The sequence below is a fragment of the Panulirus ornatus genome, chromosome 62, assembly GCF_036320965.1.
Source record: "Panulirus ornatus isolate Po-2019 chromosome 62, ASM3632096v1, whole genome shotgun sequence".
NCBI classification, from domain to species: domain Eukaryota; kingdom Metazoa; phylum Arthropoda; class Malacostraca; order Decapoda; family Palinuridae; genus Panulirus; species Panulirus ornatus.
In genome coordinates this window covers 5,563,160-5,580,133 of record NC_092285.1, presented here as the reverse complement: position 1 = coordinate 5,580,133, position 16,974 = coordinate 5,563,160, and the positions used below count along the sequence as shown (strand labels likewise).

At 40.6% G+C, this 16,974-nt stretch overlaps 1 protein-coding gene across 9 annotated transcripts in view; it reads left to right on the top strand.

Moving 5' to 3' along the window:
- The window catches only part of LOC139745788 (uncharacterized), an 80,183-nt gene extending 64,897 nt beyond the window's left edge, over positions 1 to 15,286 (top strand). For 5 of the 9 annotated variants that reach the window (XM_071656336.1, XM_071656337.1, XM_071656334.1 and 2 more), the window contains one exon: positions 8,866 to 15,286. In XM_071656336.1, the coding sequence (XP_071512437.1) occupies positions 10,145 to 11,425 (1,281 nt within the window). In that variant the 5' untranslated portion in view covers positions 8,866 to 10,144 and the 3' untranslated portion in view covers positions 11,426 to 15,286. Of the gene's footprint in view, positions 1 to 1,844; positions 1,960 to 8,865 lie in introns of all 9 variants that reach the window. The other 4 variants (XM_071656333.1, XM_071656332.1, XM_071656329.1 and 1 more) reach the window with 1 other exon arrangement.
- The last annotated feature ends 1,688 nt before the right edge of the window (positions 15,287 to 16,974 follow it).

The following is a 16,974-nucleotide window of genomic DNA, read 5'->3' as shown; positions in this document are numbered from 1 at the left end:
GCGTGTGTGGACGTGTATGTATATACATGTGTATGTGGGAATAGGGGAGAAAGAATACTTCCCACGCATTCCTCACGTGTCATAGAAGGCGACCAAAGGGGACGGGAGCTGGGGGCTAGAAACCCACCCTTCCTTGTATTTTAACTTTCTAAAAGGGGAAACAGAAGAAGGAGTTGTGCGGGGAGTGCTCTTCCTCCTCTAATGCTCAGATTGGGGTGTCTAAATGTGTGTGGATGTAACCAAGATGAGAAAAAAGGAGAGATAAGAAGTATGTTTGAGGACAGGAACCTGGATGTTTTGGCTCTGAGTGAAACGAAGCTCAAGGGTAAAGGGGAAGAGTGGTTTGGGAATGTCTTGGGAGTAAAGTCAGGGATTGGTGAGAGGACAAGAGCAAGGGAAGGAGCAGCACTACTCCTGAAACAGGAGTGATGGGAGCATGTGATAGAGTGTAAGAAAGTAAACTCTAGATTGATATGGGTAAAAGTGATTATTGGTGCATATGCACCTGGGCATGAGAAGAAAGATCATGAGAGGCAAGTGTTTTGGGAGCAGCTGAGTGAATGTGTTAGTAGTTTTGATGCACGAGACCAGGTTATAGTGATGGGTGATTTGAGTGCAAAGGTGAGTAATGTGGCAGTTGAGGGAGTAATTGGTGTAAATGGGATGTTCAGTGTTGTAATTGGAAATGGTGAAGAGCTTGTAGATTTATATGCTGAAAAAGGACTGGTGATTGGGAATACCTGATTTAAAAAGAGAGATATACATAAGTATACGTATGTAAGTCAGAGAGATGGTCAGAGAGCGTTATTGAATTAAGTGTTAATTGATAGTCGTGCAAAAGAGACTTTTGGATGTTAATGTGCTGAGAGGTGCAGCTGGAGGGATGTCTGATCATTATCCTATGGAGGTGAAGGTGAAGATTTGTAGAGGTTTTCAGAAAAGAAAAGAGAATGTTGTGGTGAGGAGAGTGGTGAGAGTAAGTGAACTTGGAAAGGAGACTTGTGTGAGGAAGTACCAGGAGAGACTGAGTACAGAATGGAAAAAGGTGAGAACAAAGGACGTAAGGAGAGTGGGGGAGGAATGGGATATATTTAGGGAAGCAGTGATTATAATTCTTGGTGTATTTGATAATAGAAGATTCAATGATATTTCTTGTGGTACTGGACTTAGAGTTAATAACTGAGATAGTATTACTCTAGTCAGTACAATGATATAGTTTTTAATGTGATTAGACAGTGCATTTGATTCATGTCCCATCCTTATACTATATTTCTGTTGCTTAAGTCTAACAGAAAGATCCTTACCAGTCTGCTCAGCATTAAACTTATCACAATTTCTACATAGCACTTTATAGATGCACCCAATAGAATTTTCTGGTGAGTTCCTGATTAAGATATTCTTTATAGTATTATTGTTGCTGAAAGCATTATTAACATTAAAAGATTTAAGCAACATGGGAAGTAAAGTAAAATTATTATTAAAAGGGAGAACTGAAAGTTTCTTGGTGTCAATGGGAGGTTTGGGCTCAACTCTGTAAAATGATTTCTTTGTTAAGTTAGGGGATTTATCAATGAAAGATCTAGGGTAGTTTAACTTAGATCCAATAGAATATATCCTCTCGGACTCATCATCAATATACTCTGGACTGCAAATATGTAATGCCCTAAGGAACATAGACTGAAATGATGATGATGATTTAACTCTGTCATGTTGAGATGCATAATAATGGATGTATGAGCATACATTGGTAGGTTTTCTGTATATGCTAAACTTAAACTTGTATCCTTGCCTATGGACCATGCAATCTAAAAATGGTAACATACCATTATTTTAATTCTCTACAGTAAATTTGATGGAAGGTGCTAAATTGTTAAGAAAGGGGAGAGATTTGAAAATTTTCATTTGTTGGCCAAACTCAAAGAACATCATCTACATTCCTAAACCAAATTGCTTTAGAAGGTAAGATATCCTTTAGTAATTTTGTTTAAAAAAATTCCATATTAAGATTACTTAGTACAGATGAAAGAGGGTTACCCATTGCCATACCAAATTTTTGATCATAATAATCTCCATTGAATTGAAATATACAGTCTTTTATACACAATTTTATCAGAACAATGAAAACAGACTTTGAAACAGGTTAATGAATATCATCCAAGACATCAAATAGATATTCTAAAAGGTCATCAACTGGAACTTTTGTGAAAAGTGAGGACACATCAATGCTAACAAGTTTGAAATCAAAATTAACGTTGATATTGTTAAGCTTGTTAAATAAATCTACATTGTTCGTGACATTAGAATTTGATAGCTTACCCACTAAAGGGCTTAATAAAGAAACTAACCAATTTGGCAATTTGTATGTGATGGAGCCTACTGAACTCATTATAGGTCTTGCTGAAACAAACGAAAGAATGGCCCAACCCACCCACATGCACATGTATAGCAACGATGTATGGAAGTGTGTAATAAGGATAATAGAATGTTAGACTTCATTAATAGGACTGTCAGCAGTAAAACTCCTAGAGTGTTATTGCAACTTTATCTTGCATTGGTAAGACCACATTTGCATTATGCAATACAGTTTTGGGCTTCATACTATGCAGGTGATATAGATTGTTTAGAGAGAGTACGAAGGCAAATGACAAAAATGATCCTCAGAATTAGAAACCTCACTTTTGAAGAAAGGTTAAAAAGACTGAATTTACCCTGACTTAAGAGGAGGGCTAGAGGGGATATGATTGAAGTTTGTAAATGGTTGAAGGGCATTAATAAAGGTAACATGAATAAAGTTTTTAGAATAGCGCCACCGGATAGTGGATAATGGATTTAAATTAGAAAAAAATAGATTCAGGTCAGATGTGGGTAGATATTGGTTGGGGAATAGAGTCGTAGATTAATGGAACCAGCAGATACCAAGCACAGTAGTGGAAGCTACGTGGGTCTTTAAGTAGCTTTAAACGAAGGTTGGATGATGTGTTTATGGGTTCAAGTAACCACCTGAACCCAGGACAGACTCAGGACCTGCCCAGCATGGGCCAATAGGCCTCTTGCAGTATCCTCACTTCTTATGTTCATGGAAAAAGGTGAGAACAAAGGAGGTAAGGGGAGTGGGGGAGAAATGGGATGTATTTAGGGAAGCAGTGATGGCTTGTGCAAAAGATGCTTGTGGCATGAGAAACTTGGGGAAGTGGGCTGATTAGAAAGGGTGCGTAGTGAGTGGTGGGATGAAGAAGTAAGATTATTAGTGAAAGAGAAGAGAGAGGCATTTGCACGATTTTTGCAGGGAAAAAATGCAAATGAGTGGGAGATGTATAAAAGAAAGAGGCAGGAGGTCAAGAGAAAGGTGCAAGAGGTGAAAAAGAGGGCAAATGAGAGTTGGGGTGAGAGAGTATCATTAAATTTTAGGGAGAATAAAAAGATGTTCTGGAAGGAGGTAAATAAAGTGCGTAAGACAAGGGAGCAAATGGGAACTTCAGTGAAGGGGGCTAATGGGGAGGTGATAACAAGTAGTGGTGATGTGAGAAGGAGATGGAGTGAGTATTTTGAAGATTTGTTGAATGTGTTTGATGATAGAGTGGCAGATATAGGGTGTTTTGGTCGAGGTGGTGTGCAAAGTGAGAGGGTTAGGGAAAATGATTTGGTAAACAAAGAAGAGGTAGTAAAAGCTTTGTGGAAGATGAAAGCCGGCAAGGCAGCAGGTTTGGATGGTATTGCAGTGGAATTTATTAAAAAAGGGGGTGACTGTATTGTTGACTGGTTGGTAAGGTTATTTAATGTATGTATGATTCATGTTGAGGTGCCTGAGGATTGGCGGAATGCTTGCATGGTGCCATTGTACAGAGGCAAAGGGGATAAGAGTGAGTGCTCAAATTACAGAGGTATAAGTTTGTTGAGTATTCCTGGTAAATTATATGGGAGGGTATTGATTGAGAGGGTGAAGGCATTTACAGAGCATCGGATTAAGGAAGAGCAGTGTGGTTTCAGAAGTGGTAGAGGATGTGTGGATCAGGTGTTTGCTTTGAAGAATGTATGTGAGAAATACTTAGAAAAGGAAATGGATTTGTATGTAGCATTTATGGATCTGGAGAAGGCATATGATAGAGTTGATAGAGATGCTCTGTGGAAGGTACTAAGAATATATGGTGTGGGAGGCAAGTTATTAGAAGCAGTGAAAAGTTTTTATCGAGGATGTAAGGCATGTGTACGTGTAGGAAGAGAGGAAAGTGATTGGTTCTCAGTGAATGTAGGTTTGCGGCAGGGGTGTGTGATGTCTCCATGGTTGTTTAATTTGTTTATGGATGGGGTTGTTAGGAAGGTGAATGCAAGAGTTTTGGAAAGAGGGGCAAGTATGCAGTCTGTTGTGGATGAGAGAGCTTAGGAAGCGAGTCGGTTGTTGTTCACTGATGATACAGCGCTGGTGGCTGATTCATGTGAGAAACTGCAGAAGCTGGTGACTGAGTTTGGTAAAGTGTGTGAAAGAAGAAAGCTGAGAGTAAATGTGAATAAGAGCAAGGTTATTAGGTACAGTAGGGTTGAGGGTCAAGTCAATTGGGAGGTAAGTTTGAATGGAGAAAAACTGGAGGAAGTAAAGTGTTTTAGATATCTGGGAGTGGATCTGGCAGCGGATGGAACCATGGAAGCGGAAGTGAAGCATAGGTTGGGGGAGGGGCGAAAATCCTGGGAGCTTTGAAGAATGTGTGGAAGTCGAGAACATTATCTCGGAAAGCAAAAATGGGTATGTTTGAAGGAATAGTGGTTCCAACAATGTTGTATGGTTGCGAGGCGTGGGCTATGGATAGAGTTGTGCGCACTAAGGTGGATGTGCTGGAAATGAGATGTTTGAGGACAATATGTGGTGTGAGGTGGTTTGATCGAGTAAGTAATGTAAGGGTAAGAGAGATGTGTGGAAATAAAAAGAGCGGAGTTGAGAGAGCAGAAGAGGATGTTTTGAAATGGTTTGGGCACATGGAGAGAATGAGTGAGGAAAGATTGACCAAGAGGATATATGTGTCGGAGGTGGAGGGAACGAGGAGAAGTGGGAGACCAAATTGGAGGTGGAAAGATGAAGTGAAAAAGATTTTGAGTGATCGGGGCCTGAACATGCAGGAGGGTGAAAGGAGGGCAAGGAATAGAGTGAATTGGATCGATGTGGTATACCAGGGTCGACGTGCTGTCAATGGATTGAATCAGGGCATGTGAAGTGTCTGGGGTAGACCATGGAAAGTTCTGTGGGGCCTGGATGTGGAAAGGGAGCTGTGGTTTCGGGCATTATTACATGAGAGCTAGAGACAGTGTGAACGAATGTGGCCTTTGTTGTCTTTTCCTAGCGCTACCTCGCACACATGAGGGGGGAGGGAGATGTTATTCCATGTGTGGCGAGGTGACGATGGGAATAGATAAAGGCAGACTATGAATTATGTACATGTGTATATATATGTATATGTCTGTGTGTGTATATATATGTGTACATTGAGATGTGTAGGCATGTATATTTGCGTGTGTGGACGTGTATGTATATACATGTGTATGGGGGTGGGTTGGGTCATTTCTTTCGTCTGTTTCCTTGCGCTACCTCGCAAACGCGGGAAACAGCGACAAAACAAAATATATATATATATATATATATATATATATATATATATATATATATATATATATATATATATATATATATATATATATTTTTTATTTTTTTATTATACTTTGTCGCTGTCTCCCGCTTTTGCCATTTCCCGCGTTAGCGAGGTAGTGTTAAGAACAGAGGACTGGGCCTTTTTTGGAATATCCTCACCTGGCCCCCTCTGTTCCTTCTTTTGGAAAATTAAAAAAAATAAAACAAGAGGGGAGGATTTCCAGCCCCCGCTCCCTCCCCTTTTAGTCGCCTTCTACAACACGCAGGGAATACGTGGGAAGTATTCTTAATCCCCTATCCCCAGGGATAAATATATATATATATATATATATATATATATATATATATATATATATTTTTTTCCGCTGTCTCCCGCGTTTGCGAAGTAGCGCAAGGAAACAGACGAAAGAAATGGCCTACCCACCCCCATACACATGCCTTGATTCAATCCACTGACATTACGTCAACCCCGGTATACCACATCGCTCCAATTCACTCTATTCTTTGCCCTACTTTCACCCTCCTGCATGTTCAGGCCCCGATCACTCAAAATCTTTTTCACTCCATTTTTCCACCTCCAATTTGGTCTCCCTCTTCTCCTCGTTTCCTCCACCTCCGACACATATATCCTCTTGGATATATATATATATATATATATATATATATATATATATATATATATATATATATATATATATATATATCTGTGTGTGTGCGCGTGTGCGTGTGTGTGTGTACGTGTGTGTGTGTGTGTGTGTGTGCTTTTAGAATTGAATATGACAATATTTAGAGTTATCATTTTTCTTTCTTATGTTCTCTAATTTTCTCAGTATTATTCTACCATAAGGTGGATTTTCAAACACCAGTTGTCCGTAGTCCATCATTTAATACATTTAAGCTTTCGCTTTCACAAAGGCATCATCAAGAATTTACAAAAAGAGAAAAGTAGTGAGTCACAAAACTTGGATAAGAAAAGTGGAACGCAAACATAATCTAAAAACACTGCACATAGCTCATAAAAGTAAGTGAAACATTAAACAAATTAACAGTGACATAGAAATAGAAGTATAGAAAATTTACAATGGAGGAAAAACACAGAACAATATTACACAAGAAAGTCCATCAGTAAATATACAAAGAAGTGCCAAACGAGACCGTTATTGTCCTGATGTGGAACTGAGGTCAGGTTGGTCTCGTCTGGAAGTTTGAATTGTACTGATGCACTATTGGGCACTGTCAACCCCCTACCGCATAAACTACGCTACATATACAACCTACACCCTGAGCCACCGCCTCCCGCTCCACTTACAAGAAGGTGGAATCAAACATCATGAACAAAAGCATGGAACGAGACTAATGAGGGAGGTTATAGTGAATAACACAAAAATCATTACCAGTTGCAGTGATCGGGGGTGACAACAGATATTAGAAGCCATTCACATTAGAGAGAAAGCACCTGTCATCCACATCCAGACGAACATGACCACCACCATACGGCTCTTTGATGGCCCGTCAATAGGACGTAGACGAAAGGGACACATCACTGACCCACCACAAGCTTCCGGGCGTCAGGAACACGGCCCTACTGCTGGGTGTCAGGAACACGGGCCTACTGCTGGGTGTCAGGAACACGGCCCTACTGCTGGGCGTCAGGAATACGGCCCTACTGCTGGGTGTCAGGAACACGGCCCTACTGCTGGGGGTCAGGAACACGGGCTTACTGCTGGGGGTCAGGAACACGGCCCTACTGCTGGGTGTCATGAACACGGCCCTACTGCTGGGTGTCAGGAACACGGCCCTACTGCTGGGGGTCAGGAACACGGCCCTACTGCTGGGTGTCAAGAATACGGCCCTACTGCTGGGTTCCAGGAACACGGCCCTACTGCTGGGTGTCAGGAACACGGCCCTACTGCTGGGTGTCATGAACACGGCCCTACTGCTGGGTGTCAGGAACAAGGCCCTACTGCTGGGTGTCAGGAATACGGCCCTACTGCTGGGTGTCAGGAACATGGCCCTACTGCTGGGTGTCAGGAGTACGGCCCTACTGCTGGGTGTCAGGAACACGGCCCTACTGCTGGGTGTCAGGAATACGGCCCAATGTTACAAAGGTCTTGAGAGGATCAGACGAGCCTAACCTGACCTCATCTCCACAACCAGACAATAACGGTCTCACTTGGCCCAGCTTAATATATTCAGTGATGTACTTTCTTCCGTAATATTGTTCTTAGAGTGTAAGTTTTCTATATTTCTATTTCCATATGATGTATTTGAATTGTAATACCCTTCATGTGATTTTTCATTTGTTTAGTGTTTCCCTTACTTTTATGTTCTATGTGCTGTGTTTTGATATTTGTGCGTTTCACTTTTCTTGTCCAAGTTTTGTAGCTGTCATGTGGAAGACACCGAAATCACAGCTCCCTATGTACAACCACGCCCCACAGACCTTTCCATGGTGTACCCCCGGCTATTTCACATCCACTGGTTCAGTCAACTGACAGCACGTTGACCCCAGTATACCACTTCTTTCCAATTCACTCTGATCCGTGCACGCCTTTCACCCTCCTGCATGTTCAGGTCCCGAGTACTCAAAGTCTTTTTCACTCCATCCTTCCACCTCCAATTTGGTCTCCCACTTCTCCTCGTTCCTTCCACCTCTGACACATATATCCTTTTTGTCAACCTCTCCTCACTCATTCTCTCCATGTGATCAAACCACTTCAGCACCTTCTCTTCTGCTCTCTCAACCCACACTCTTTTTTTATACCAAACATCTCTCTTACCCTTTCGTAACCATTTAATGTGTAGGTCTAATCTAGATATAACCTGAGCAACTGAAAGTATCGGTTTTGATGTATATAGCCAACAGTTGATGTTATGTGTTTGATCTGGTCTGTATATATTATTAACTCATAATTCTAAGGTATTTATATTTGTGTAAGATTATCACATATAAGATTAAGGACCTTAACCCTTTATGATATTGAGATGTGACTTTAGAGTTCTTGCATAGATGGTGATAAATATCTTATATTTGCCTATGGGCAGAATCTGATGTTAATGGTCGCTTTCCTATATAATAATGATATCATGCGTCAGAGATTTGAGATTCATATATTGTTAGCACTTGATACTGATGATCTTGTCTAGTTGTGTAATATTCATATTGTATAAAACTTTCATCTTGACCAGTTGGCATTTAATGAGAATGTTTACTCCTCTCTATTTGGCAGCTTTCTGTGTTCAGCGCTAAAATGTGATACGGGACTTGAAACTCTCCTGAATGACAAGCCGCCACAAGAATGATGTATAACAGTTCTAGTAGTAGGAAGAACCTTGCAACAACACCATTCAAGAATTATAGCTGACTACGAACAACAGAGGAGAATCAGTCACGAAGATGTTATTATTAGAGGAGCAGCAGTAGAAGCATATGAACATTAGTGACAGTACGAGTATATGGCAGTGGTAACCATGGAGACAGGAGGATCAACATTAATAACTATCATGAAGTGACTGTAGCAGAAAAAAATGAAACATTGACAGTATGAACAAAGTCCAAAAAAAAAAAAAACTCAGAAAAAGATATGTTACAGTGAAGAAGACGATCATTGTTTAGTGCAGTTGAACTTTTCATATTTATCAACACTCATTAGCGACATTTTAATTTGACAAGACCTGTTAATGATGATCATTAAAAGCATGTTCTTCGCAATTATGTGAGATTGATTTTTGCATGTCTTAAGATTTTTCTTTTTCTTGGCAAAGTTAGAATTTTACCATTAGTTTATAATCTTTGATGATCAGTACCATTTCTAACTCAATTTTCTCTGAGATGTCCCATTATCATCTCTGGCATGTGAATGAAAAGTCTGAGATGTAGATAAATATTCCTATCTCCAAATGGTAGCTTTTAGGATTACATATTCATGAAATTAAAAGAACAAAATAGGAAATGGTGTTACAGTTAACCTTACAAATATGAGTTGGATCTTGTCAACCATGTTCGGGAGCAGACATGTGGTGTATGAAAGCAACTTCTCGACTTGGATGTGAAATAAATTGAGAGAAATTTAGACAGTAAGATAAGGCAGATAAGGCGGTTGGAGGTTGGAGGGTGTAGTGTTTGAATGAAGGTGAGAGATGAGGAAGGGAGAGGACATGATCTTAAATGACCTTTCTTTGGACAGCAGACTTTTGAAGACCAGATACCACTGTATGCTGCACCATTTGCAGGTTGTGAGTGGTTCATCTTACTACAGTTGACTGGCAGGAGGTTAGGGTGAGACTGGTGCTCTTCTGACCGACGTGGTGCAAATCCCTCTCACTTCGTCAGCTACGGTCATGCATTCCACCCTTAATGGTCCTGTGAGGCTATCGTGGGCAGTGGCTGTGCTATGCAGTGTTGGTATTTTAACAGATTTCATTATGAAGAGCAACCAAGAGGAAAGTTCACTTGTGTAACAAAAAGCTTAGATAAATATTATCGTGGAAGGACATAAAGACACACACATGGATGACAGATCTTTCAAGTGTTCACAGTGTCAGGAAGGCTTTACCCAACACTGTGAACTTGAAAGGCACATGAATGTTCATGTAAGTGAGGAACAATTTGAATGTTCGCTGTGCCAAAAGGTCTTTTCTGTGAGAAGTAAGTTGGTGCAGCACATGGCAAATCATACTCGTAAAAAGAAGTCACATGAATGTACATATTGCCAAAAGACTTTCCCCAAGAAGAGTAATTTACTGCTGCACATGAATGTTCATACAGGAGAGAAGCCATTCAAGTGTTCACGTTGCCAAAAGTCCTTCACCCAGAAGAGGTATTTAGAGCAGCACATGACTTTTCATACAGGCGAGAAGCCATACGAATGTTCATATTGCCAAAAGACGTTCTCTGGGAAGGGTAGTTTAGTGCAGCACTTGAATATTCATACAGGAGAAAAGCAATATGAATGTTCACATTGCCAAAAGACTTTCTTGTGGAAGAGTAATTTAGTGCTGCACATGACTGTTCATACAGGTGAGAAGCGATTTGAATGTTCACAGTGCCAAAAGACTTTCTCCTGGAAGAGTAGTTTAGTGAAGCACATGACAGTTCATACAGGAGAGAAGCCATATGAATGTTCTCATTGCCAAAAGACTTTTTCCCGGAAGGGTACTTTACTGCAGCACATGACTGTCCATAAAGAAGACAAGCCATATGAATGTTCTCTTTGCCAAAAGACCTTCACTCAGAAGGGTAGCTTAAAGCAGCACATGCCTACTCATACAGGAGAGAAACCTTATGAATGTTCTCAATGCCTAAAGACCTTCTCCCGCAAGGGTGTTTTAGTTCGGCACATGGCTGAACATACAAAAGAGAAGCCATATAAATGTTCACATTGCCAAAAGGCCTTTTCTACGAAGAGTAATTTAACGCAGCACATTACTGTACATACTGGAGAGAAACCGTATGAATGTTCACATTGCCAAAAGAGCTTCTCCCAGAAAAGTCATTTAAAGCAGCACATGCGAGTTCATACAGGAGAGAAGCCATATGAATGTTCATATTGCCAAAAGACCTTCTCCCAGAAAAGTCATTTAGGTCAGCACTTGCCAATTCATACAGGAGAGAGACCATATGAATGTTCACATTGCCAAAAGACCTTTGCCTGGAGGGCTATTTTAGTGCAGCACATGACTATTCACACAGGAGAGAAACCATATGAATGCTCGCATTGCCAAAAGACCTTCTCCCAGAGGAGTACTTTAGTAAAACACATTAAAATTCATACAAGAGAGAAGCTATAGGAATGTCAACATAGCTAACAGACCTTCTTTCAGATCATTTAGTGCAACACATAACTATCGTCCTATTGCTTTGATATCCACCATTTCCAAAGTCTTTGAATCCCTCCTCAACTCCCATATTCTTAAACACCTCGAAAATCACAGTCTTCTTTATGATCACCAGTATGGCTTCCATAAGGCGAGATCCACTGGTGATATTCTTTCCTATCTTACTAATGTTTGATCATCATTCCCGAGAGATTTTGGGGAGTCATGCGTAGTTACCCTTGACATATCTAAGGTTTTTGACAGGGTGTGGTATGGCGGTTTCATCTCTAAGCTCCCCTTCTTTTAGCTTTCCTCCCTCACTTTGCTCCTTCATATCTAGCTTCCTCTCTGGCTAATCTATCTCTGTAGTTGTTGATGGATCAGCCTCTCCCACTCTTCTCAATCAACAGCGATGTCCCTCAAGGTTCTGTCCTGTCCCCTACACTTTTTCTCCTTTTTTCAACAATTTTCTCCACAACTAATCCAATGCACTCATACTCTGACAACTCAACACTACATTCATCAACGTCCTTCTCTCACTCGATCTGCATCTCGTCTTGACACAGCTTCCTGAATAAACTCTGACTTGGACAGGCTATCTCAGTGGGGGTAGACAAAACTCTGACTTGGACAGGATATCTCAGTGGGGGTAGACAAAGTCTTTAAGTTTAATGCCTCCAAGACCCATTTTTTAACCCATCTCTCGAAAACTCACAACTTTCGTCTCCTTTGATGGTTATGTAATTCCACCTCTTGACTCAATGAAAATACTTGCTATTACTGTAACATCCACTCTTTCCTGGAAGCCCCACATTATAGGAATGGCTAAGTCTGCCTCTGAGAAAGTAGGTGTCCTACCTAGATGCAGTAACTTCTCTTCTAAACAGTTGCTCTGTTTATACAAAGGAGTGATTCGTCCTTACTTGGAGTACTGCTCTCACATTTGGGGTGGTTCTAACTCTACCTCCTTTCTTGACAGAGTTGAGGCGAAAGCGGTCCGATTTATAAACTATCCCAGGCTAACTTCCAAACTTGATCCTCTTGCCCTACGCCGCAATGTTGGTTCACTTTCCCTCTTCTATATACATTACTTTGGTTTTGCTCCTGAGAGCTGGCTGCTTGTGTGCCCACATACTAGCTAGACCACGCAATACTCGGCAGGCTGCTGCGTCACATGATTATTGTATGGCCATCGGCAACTCGAGGATGGGCCATTTTGATACCTGCTTCTTTCCCTTACACTTCGAACCTTTGCAACTCTCTACCTTTTCATGCCTTTCCCAATAACTATGACCTGGCACATTTCAAGACAGGTTTTTCACTTTCTCCAAAATTCGTAAATACTTTCCCTTGTCTTTTATTTTTCCGTTTCATAATTCTCTACATGGGCCTTTGTCCGTGATTGGAGCCTTCAACATAGAATATGTATAAATGTTCATATTGCCAAAAGACAACCTCCACAAAAGGTAGTTTTGTGCACCACTTTCATATAGGAGAGAAGTGATATGAATGTGCACACTGCCAAAAGACCCAGAGGGCTGTTTTAATGTACTATGTGAATGTTCACACAGGAGAAAAGCCATATGAGTGATCAAATAGTCAAAAGCCTTTCTCTTGGTAGAGTACCTTAGTGCAACACATGACCTTCCAGCCATGAGAAAAGCCATCTTAATGTTCCCATTGCCAAAAGACCATTTCACAGAAGAGTGATTCATTGATTGTTATCTAAAAGGGCAAAATGGGTATGTTTAAAGGTATAGTAGTTCCAACAATACGATATGGATATGAGGCATGGACTGTAAATGAGTTTGTGCGCATAAGGATGAATGTGTTGGAAGTGAATTGTTCGAGGACAATATGTGGTGTGAGCTGATTTGATTAAGTGATAAAAGGGTGAAAGAGATGTGTGGTAATGAAAATAGTGTGCTTACGAGAGCTGAAGATGTGCTGAAATGGTTTGGACATATGGAAAGAATGAGAGAGGAAAGATTGACAAAGAAGATATATATGTCAGAGGTGGAGTGATCAAAGAGAACAGGGAGACCAAATTGGAGGTGGAAGGATCTAATGGGAAAGATTTTGAGCAATCGAAGCCTGAACATGCAGGAGGGTGAAAAGCATGCATGGGATAGAGTGAAATGGAACGATGTGGTATACAAGGTTTGATATGCTGTCAATGAAATGAACCACGGCATGTGAAGCATACAATGTAAACTATGAATAGGTCTGTGGATACGGAGCTGCGGTTTAGTTACATTACACAGCTAAAGAATGGATGTAAGCGGAGGCCTTTCTTCGTGTGTACTTGGTGCTACCATGGTAATGCAGGATATGGTGATCAAGACAAGAATTAGTGTAGCAGTGGTGGAAAGAATCTGGTTTATTGAATGTGAAGTGTATGGTCATGGCAACTGAACATATGTTTTTCATTACAAAGAGGAGATAAATCTTTTTATTGATACCAATTTACGATGTGATACAGTAAACCCTCGACTTAACGGACTAATAAGGGGGAAGTGGTGTCCGTTAAGGCCGAAAAGTTCATTAAATCGGATGTAACCAACTTCTGTGCCACACTTAAGTTCGCGCGCTTTCTTTGAACTCCTCTGTCACTGTTGGGTTTAGTGTGTGGTACGATAGTTGGGCGGCGGGAACCCGGCAGCGTGTGACAGCTCGCAGGGCAGTTGGTGGCAGGAGTCAGAGTGAGGTAGAGGCGATGCCATCCCTTTCCTGTGATAACTGCATCACAAAATATGAAAATGAATGCCCAGAGAACGTCAGGATGATTTTAGTTGATTTTTAACCATTGTAACTATCGAGACAAAGTCCCATCATACGAGCAAACAGTAAAATGCGCTGCTAGGAGAAGTAGTACTCTCGATAAGACGTATTGCAATGGAGAAAATAGCTATCGTATTTTGAAAAGGGCCCCTTCCTCTGGGAAATGGTGATCACAACATGCTGTCTTGTGTACCAACCTGCATACAAGTGTGGAGAAAAGATGTAAACATGGGATGCTGGGAGTAGCCTACAACTCCAGGAATGGTTTGAGTGCATTGCGAGAAGATGGAGCAAATCTTAATACAAACTAACTTTGACATCTTGAATTCTTATTTTAGATTTTATTTTGAAACGATAGTGACAAGTAAAGAAATAACTCTCTATCCCAACAACAACAAGCCTCGGGTAAACAAAGAACTGAAGAATATGCTCATTGAAAAATGTAGAATCATACAAAATGGAAACCGTGCTCAGGTAGAATTAATACAAAAACAATTAAGAAAATATTCGATTCTAAAAGAGCTTACAAGGAAAAGGTTGAGGAGTTATTTAAAACAGATTGTGTGAAAGATGAGTGGAAAGGATTAAAAACATTATGTTGTTATAATACAAAACAGAACATGCCTGAGTTAGAAAACATTGATACTTATGTGAATGATTTAATTTTTTTTTTTTTTTTTGCAATATTTGAAAGGATCGGTTTTAGTGAAGAGTTCAGTAATTCGAGAAAGAAATGATGAAAGAATTGTCATATTGTACGACTATGTATTACGGTCCCTGAAGTGTTTCAGGCCTGGAATGGCCACGGGAACAGACGGTCTGCCAGCCAAGGCTGAACGACTTGCATCATCCATACTTCAGCAACTATTCCAGGACTCGCTAGATGAAGGGTTGCTGGTGCCTGACATATCGAAATGGTCCGAAATAAAGGCAATTGCCAAAAAAAAAATATCTCATTTCCTAAAGTGTTCAACAATCTTAGACCCATTGTTTCAACGTGAAATATGATGAAATGTCTTGAAGACATAATGAGAAAATATTTGTGTAATCTTTTTCTTTATCTTTTTCTTTCTTTCAAACTATTCGCCATTTCCCGCATTAGCGAGGTAGCGTTAAGAACAGAGGCCTGGGCCTTTGAGGGAATACCCTCACCTGGCCCAATTCTCTGTTCCTTCTTTTGGAAAATTAAAAAAAATGAGAGGGGAGGATTTCCAGCCCCCCGCTCCCTCCCCTTTTAGTCGCCTTCTACGACACGCAGGGAATACGTGGGAAGTATTCTTTCTCTCCTATCCGTAATAGCATCAGATAATTTCAGAGATCCACTGCAGTTTGCATATCATAGAAATAAGTGTGAGCAGGATGTAAGTTTGACTTTTGAGAACATTGCAAGAGGCCTATTGGCCCATGCTGGGCAGGCCCTGAGCCTGTCCACCAACCACATGAACCCATAAACACATCATCCAACCTTGGTTTAAAGCTACTTAAAGACCCACGTAGCTTCCACTACTGTACGTGGCATCTGCTGGTTCCCCAAATCTACGACCCTATTCCCCAACCAATATTTACCCACATCCGACCGGAATCTATTTTTATCTAATTTAAATCCATTATTTCTTGTCCTATCCGGTGGCGCTATTCTAAGAACTTTATTCATGTTACCTTTATTAATGCCCTTCACCCATTTACAAACTTCAATCATATCCCCTCTAGCCCTCCTCCTCTTAAGTCAGTGTAAATTCAGTCTTTTTAACCTTTCTTCATAAGTCAGGTTTCTAATTCCAGGGATCATTTTTGTCGTTCGCTTTTGTACTCACTCTAAACAATCTATATCACCTGCACAGTATGAAGGCCAAAACTGTATTGCATAATGCAAATGTGGCCTCACCAACGCAAGATAAAGTTGCAATAATACTCAAGGAGTTTTATTGCTGACAGTTCTATTAATGAACTCTAACATCCTATTAGCCTTATTACACACCTTCATACATTGTTGCTACGGCTTCAGATCCTTGCTCACCAGTACCCCTAAATCACTTTCACATTCTGTTTTATCAATAGTAATATTGTCCAGTTTGTAATCAGTGTTCCTGTCTTTACCCACACTAAGTGTTGTGCATTTATCTATGTTGAATTCCATTTTCCATGTACCCGCCCATTCTGATAATCTGTTTAAGTCCCTCTGCAAATTCACTGAATTTTCATGCGTCAATTACGGCCCTTATTTTTGTATCATCGGTAAATTCACTGAAGTCGCTAGTTATCCCCATATGCAAATCTAAAATATATATAACGAACAAGAGCGGTCCCAAGACTGACTCCTGAGGAATATCACTACGTACATTGACCCAGTCCGATGTAACACCGTTGATGCATACTCTGTTGTCTGTCAGTAGCCACACAACCCCCTGATGCCGTGTGCCGCTATTTATCTAAGCAGACGCTCATGAGGTACTCTGTGAAAAGCCTTACTTAAGTCTAAGTATACGAAATCATAACTCTTACCCTGATCAACAGTTTCAAATACTCTATTAAAAAGAAGAGAAGGTTACTGAGACATGACTTCCCTCTTGTAAACCCATGTTGAGAATCCCTTATGAGATATATGATTCTCCAAGTGTTCCCGTATTTTGTCCACTATAAGTGATTCGAGAAATTTCCCCACAATAAATGTCAAGCTGATGGGATGATGATTATATGCAATGGATCTATCTCCTTTCTTAAAGACGGGAATGGCATTTGTT